A 6035-nucleotide genomic window follows, 5' to 3' on the forward strand; every position below is an offset into this window, starting at 1 on the left:
GCTCAGACTCTTGACGCTGCCCTGGCTGCCCCACCACTGCCTCTGCCCGAGAGTCACGTGAGGCTGAGAGTAGGGGCAGGGGCAGCAGTGGTGCCAGTTGGGGGGCGGTCCAGTGGGAGGAGCCTCAGCCTCACGGGCTGCTCCGTGGGACTGATGACTGCATGATCTTCTGGGCACCTCACGGATCTTCAACTGCAGGTGAAACGGATGCTGGTGGTGGGTGCAGGGCCGCTGGGAGCTGCTGCATGGTTCCCAGAGGCTGGACTGGGGCAGGTGCCAACTGAAGCTGCTGGGGCAGCATGGGCAGGATGTTCTGCACACAAACCTTGGAGAAGAAGATGTGTGCATAGCGGGTCCACTGCTGCTGCCCCTGCCCTGACTCCCAGCCCTGCCTGACCCCACCTCAACCTGCTCAGGCTCTGGCGCAACCCTGGCTGCCCTGCCACTGCCTCTGCCCCAGAGTTGGGGCCTTGACAGCCTGGTTGGAAGGGGACACCCCAGCCCTGCCTCAACACCTGGGGGTCTCCATAACTACCACAGGCAGGTGGGCAACCCCAAAGATCCCAGGACTCACAGTACCCCCTGAGAATATGGACAGTATGTGGGGGCAGCAATGGAGGGCAGGATGGTTATCTTCTCCCAGGTAAAGCCATTTAATCCTTTCAGTTTGGGATGGAGTAAGGCCTGCCTCTTTTTTTTTTTTTTTTTTTTTTTTTTGAGACCGAGTCTTGCTCTGTCACCCAGGCTGGAGTGCAGTGGTGCGATCTTGGCTCACTGCAACCTCTTCCCGCCGGGTTCACGCCATTCTCCTGCCTCAGCCTTCTGGGTAGCTAGGATTACAGGTGCACGCTACCACGTCCGGCTAATTTTTGTATTTTTAGTACAGACGGGGCTTCATCATCTTGGCCAGGCTGATTTCGATCTCCTGACATCGTGATCTGCCTGCCTCCCCCTCCTAAAATGCTGGGATTACAGGCGTGAGCCACCACGCCTGGCCAAGGCCTGCTCCTCTTATCTATACCCCCTACCCCTGCAGCTGTGCCGGGGGAAAGCTGGGCAGTTTCCCTCCTCCGAGCCCCTGTACATACCATGAATTGTGGGACCTTCAGAGCTTTTCACTTTTCAGAAAATAGCTCCTGCTGGGCTACAAGATGGAGTGTGAAGAGGGCCTTGGGCCACAGGGAGGCGCCTGTGGACTAGGGGGAGTTAATGCACCCCTTCTTTCCCCAGAGGGGCTGGACTCAGGTGAGTATGGGGGTGGGGGCTCCTGCACTTCGACACAGGCAGCGGGAGGGTTTTCTCCCCATTCCCTCTGCACTCCCAACTTGAGCTATACTTTTTAAGAAAGTGGTTCACCCTGCCTTTGCCCCCTTCCCCAGAACAGAACACGTTGATCATGGGCGATATTTTTCATTGTGCCAAAAAGTTGCCATGACCGTCATTAAACCTGTTTAACAACAAATAATAAGGAAAATAAAATAAAAAATTCAGGCATGGTGCAGAAACTCACTCCAAATAAATTACCTACCAAAATATGTAATGGCGGAAATATTCCAAAATTCAATATTTTGGGATTTATACACAAAAGATAAACAAATTAGAGGCCAAGAGGCTGCCGGAAGGGAAAAACGGGGCCTGGAAAGGCCGTTGTGAGGAATGAGCTGGGCCTAAGGAGGCCACTGGCAGGCAGTAGCTGGACCTGCCGAAGTAGCCGAAAGGCAGGAGCTTTGGAATGGGGAGGCCGCAGTGAGGCGAGAGCTAGCTGGGCGTGGAGAATCCGCTGTGAGGCCGAGGCCGAGGCCGAGGCCGGGCCCGTGCAGGCCTTTGAGAGGCAGGAGGCCGGGCCTGCAAAGGCCGACTGGAGATCAAGTTCTGCGCCTGAAGAGGCTGCCAAAAGTCAAAAGCGGGGCCTGGGAAGGCCGCCGAGAGCCATGAGCTGGGCTGGGCCGAAAGAGGCCACTGGGAGGCAGGAGGAGCTGGGCCTGGAGAGGCTGACTCGAGGAAGTTTTGCACCTGGAGAGGCCGCCGAGAGGACGGAGCTGGGCCCGGGGAGGCCGACTTGCTGCTCTTCCAGGCCCACTTCCAGGCCGACTTGAGGACGACTTGGGCCTGCAGAGGCCGCCGGGAGGCCCAAGCTGGGCCTAGAAGAGCCCACCAACCGGAGGCCGTTTGGGGCCTGCAGATGCCATCGGAGGGCAGGAGCTGAGCCTGGAGAGGCCACCGTGAGGCCTGAGCTGGGCCTGGGGAGCTTGGCTTAGGGAAGTTGTGGGCCTACCAGGGCCGCTGGGAGCTGGGCAGGAGCTGAGTCCAAAGACGTTGTTGGGACCTGGAGTCGGCCCAGAGTCCGGCCCGGAGATGCAGCCGGGAGGAAGAGCTGGGCCCGGAGAGGACGCCGGGAGGCTGCAAGTGGGTCTGAGAGGCCAACTTGAGGAGGCCTGGCCTCCGCCTCCCGCATGGCCCAGCTGTTCCTCCTGGCTGCATCTCCCGCCTCCCAGCAAACAAGCTCTTTTGGCTCAGCTCCTGCCTGCGTTTGTAGACCCCGAAGTTTCTGCAACCAAGCTCTTCAGACCCACATCCCTTCTCCCAGTGACTGAACAGTCCCAGCTCCGGCGGGAGACGGGCGTCTGCAGACCCCGCTGTTGCCTCCCAGGGGAGTCCCCAGGCCCAGCTCTCGCCCCACCGCGACCTCCCGGGCCCAAGTCCCTGCCTACCTCCCAGCAGCCCGCGTGCGACCCTGCTCCTCCCTCACGGTGGCCTGTTGAGGCAGGGGCTCCCGCTGACCTCTCTCAGCGTGGGAGGGGCCGGTGTGCGGCAAGGGGCTCCCGCGGACCTGTCAGCGTGGGACGGGCCGGTGTGAGGCAAGGGGCTCAGGCAGACCTCTGTCCGCGTGGGAGGGGCCGGTGTGAGGCAGGGGCTCACGCCTCTGGGCAGGGTGCCAGAGGCATGAGTTGGGCATCAACAGGCCACCGTGAGGGAGGAGCTGGGCCGCACGCGGGCTGCTGGGAGGCAGGCAGGGACTTGGCCCCGGGAGGCCGCCGTGGGGGCAAGAGCTGGGCCTGGAGAGGCCCCTGGGAGGCAAGAGCGGGGCCTGCAGACGCTGTCCTCCAACCAGTGCTGGGCCTGTACAGGCCACCAGGAGGCAGGAAGTGGGCCCTCAGAGCTTGGCTGGAGAAAGTTCGGGGCCTACAAAGGCGGTTGGGAGCTGGGCAGGAGTTGAGCCAAAAGAGCTTGCTTACTTGCTGGGAGGCAGGGCCGGGAGAGGTTGACTTCAGGACATCTTGGGCCTGCGGCGGTCGCCGGGAGGCCCAAGCTTGGCGTGGAGGAGCCCACCGACCGGAGACCATTTGGGGCCTGGAGATGCCATCGGAGGGCAGGAGCTCATCCTGGAGAGGCCACCGTGAGGCCTGACCTGGGCCTGGGGAGCTTGGCTTGAGGAAGCTGTGGGCCGACCAAGGCCGCCAGGAGATGGGTAGGCACTGAGTCCAAAGAGGTTGTTGAGAGGCAGGAGTCGGGCCTGGAGACGCAACCAGGAAGAAGAGCTGGGCCCGGAGAGGACGCCCGGAGGGTGCAAGTGGGTCTGGAGAGGCCGACTTGAGGAGGTTCTGGGTCCGGAGAGGCCGCCGGAAGGGAAAAACTGGGCCTGGAAAGGCCGTTGTGAGGAATGAGCCCCATGGGCCTGAAGAGGCCACTGGCAGGTGGGAGCTGGGCCTGCCGAAGCGGCCGAGAGGCAGGAGCTTTGGACTTGGGAGGCCGCAGTGAGGCGACAGCTAGCTGGGCGTGGAGAGTCCGCTGTGAGGCAGAGGCTGGGCCTGTGCAGGCCTTCGGGAGGCAGGAGGCTGGGCCTTGTCGAGGCCTGCAGAGGCCACCGAAAGTCAAAAGCGGGGCTTGGGAAGGCCGCCGGGAGGCATGAGCTGGGCTGGGCCGAAAGAGGCCACTGGGAGGCAGGAGGAGCTGGGCCTGGAGAGGCTGCCGAAAGGCAGGAGCTTCGCCTGAGGATGCCACAGTGAGACACCATCTGGGTCTGGAGGGTCCACTGTGAGGCAGAGGCTGGCCTGTAGAGTCCAACAGTAGACAAAAGTTGGGCAAAAGGCTGATTTGAGGAAGTTTTGGGCTTCAAGAGTCAGCCACGAGGCAGGCACTAGGCCTGGAAATGGCCTCACAGTCATGAGTTGGGCCTAAATGGGCCAGTGTGAGGGAGGAGCTGTGCCTGTTGAGGCTGCTGGCAGGCAGGCAGAAATTTGGCCTGGGGCAGCTGCCATGAGGCAAGAGCTGGGCCTGGAAAAAGCCCCTGGGAGGCAAGAGCAGGGCCTGCAGAGGCTGTTCTCAAGTCAAAGCTGGGCCTGTTGATGCCACCGGGAAGCAGAAGGTGGGCCTGGAGAGTTTGACTTGAGGAAGTTTTGGGCCTACATTGGCCGCCATGAGCGGGACAGGAACTGGGCCAAAAAAGGCTGTTGTGAGGCAGCAGTTGTGCCTGTAGACCCAGCCAAGAGGAAGAGGTGGGCCTGGAGAAGCCCCCATGAGGCAGAGGTTGGGCCTGTAGACACTAACAGGAGGCAGGAGCTGGGCCTGGAGAGGTCAACTTGAGGAGATTTTGGGCCTTCATAGGCCACCAGGAGGCAGCAGTTGGGACTAGAGAGTCTGACTTGAGTAAGTTTTGGGCCCGGAGATGACGTCCTGGGACAGGAGTTGGGCCTGGAGAGGCCACCATGAGGCATAAGCTGGATGTAGAGAGGCCAGTGTGAGGCAAGACCTGGGCCTGTCTAGGCTGCTGGGAGACAGGCAGGAATCTGGCCAGGGAAGGTTGCCATGAGACAAAAGTTGGGCCTGGAAAGGCCCTTGTGAAGCATGAGCTTGGCCTAAAGAGGCCACTGGGTGGCAGGAGATGGGTGTGTAGAAGCTGCTGAAAGGTTGGGAGCTTGGCTTGGGGGGTCCACAGTGAGGTACATGCTGGTCGTGAAGAATCTGCTGTGAGGCAGATGTTGGGACTGTAGAGGCCGACGGGAGGCAGAGGCTGGGCCTGGAGGGGCCACCAAGATGCAGGAGCTGGGCCTGGAGAGGCTGCAAAGAAGCATGAGCTGGGCCTGGTGAGGTCGACTTGAGAAAGTTCAGGGCCTGGAGAGAAGGCTGGGAGGCAGGAGCTGGGTCTAAAGAGGCCATTGTAACGATGGAGCTGTGCCTGTGGAGGCTGTTGTGAGGCAGTAGCCTCATCTGCGGAGACTGCCGTGAGGTAGGGTATGGGCCTAAATAGGCCATGGTGAGTCATGAGCTTGGTCTGTAGAGGCTGACTGGAGAAAGTGCTGGGCCTGGAGAGGCTGCCAGGAGGTAGGAGCTGGGCCAAAAGATGTAAGCACATTTGCATTTATTAGGCACTTTATTTCCATTATTACACTGTAATATATAATAAAATAATTACAGAACTCACCATAATGTAGAATCAGTGGGCGTGTTAAGCTTGTTTTCCTGCAACTGGATGTTCCCACCTGAGCGTGATGGGAGAAAGTGACAGATCAATAGGTATTAGATTCTCATAAGGACAGCGCAACCTAGATCCCTCACATGCACGGTTCACAACAGGGTGCGTTCTCCTCTGAGAATCTAATGCTGCTGCTCATCTGAGAAGGTGGAGCTCAGGCGGGAATGTGAGCAAAGGGGAGTGGCTGTAAATACAGACGAAGCTTCCCTCACTCCCTCACTCGACACCACTCACCTCCTGCTGTGTGGCTCCTTGCGGCTCCATGGCTCAGGGGTTGGGGACCCCTGCTCAAGTGCATCCAAAGCGACCCTTCCCACACCAGTCTTCACAGTGGTCAAGGGCAGCAACCACTTAGCTCCCAAGACATGTGCCTCAGCTGGCATTTCATCACAATCAACAGTAAGTGGTAGCTTGAGTCACTGTGAGGTCACCTACTGGAAATCACCAGCATCCCATTTCCCACTGGCAAAGAGCTCAGCACTGCCCCCTGGGAAACCAAACCTATGCCCAAATCCCATCTGTGTGGGTTTACCTCCTGGGACCCTTCCTAACATATTAGTCA

At 59.7% G+C, this 6035-nt stretch overlaps 1 protein-coding gene and 1 pseudogene across 1 annotated transcript; both read right to left on the reverse strand.

Moving 5' to 3' along the window:
- Positions 1-1516: 1516 nt before the first annotated feature.
- LOC129144197 (putative uncharacterized protein FLJ44672) lies at positions 1517-2718 on the reverse strand (annotated as a pseudogene).
- A 1814-nt stretch (positions 2719-4532) lies between these two features.
- On the reverse strand, positions 4533-5830 carry LOC129144196 (putative uncharacterized protein FLJ44672). The gene is made up of 3 exons (XM_054685561.2): positions 5708-5830; positions 5423-5480; positions 4533-5329 (listed from the first exon to the last, which is right to left on the reverse strand). Exon 3 carries the CDS (start codon positions 5251-5253, stop codon positions 4630-4632), a length of 624 nt encoding a protein of 207 aa, XP_054541536.1. The 5' UTR covers positions 5254-5329; positions 5423-5480; positions 5708-5830; the 3' UTR covers positions 4533-4629.
- Positions 5831-6035: the final 205 nt, after the last annotated feature.

This window comes from Pan troglodytes, chromosome 5, assembly GCF_028858775.2.
Source record: "Pan troglodytes isolate AG18354 chromosome 5, NHGRI_mPanTro3-v2.0_pri, whole genome shotgun sequence".
Classification (NCBI taxonomy): Eukaryota; Metazoa; Chordata; class Mammalia; order Primates; family Hominidae; genus Pan; species Pan troglodytes.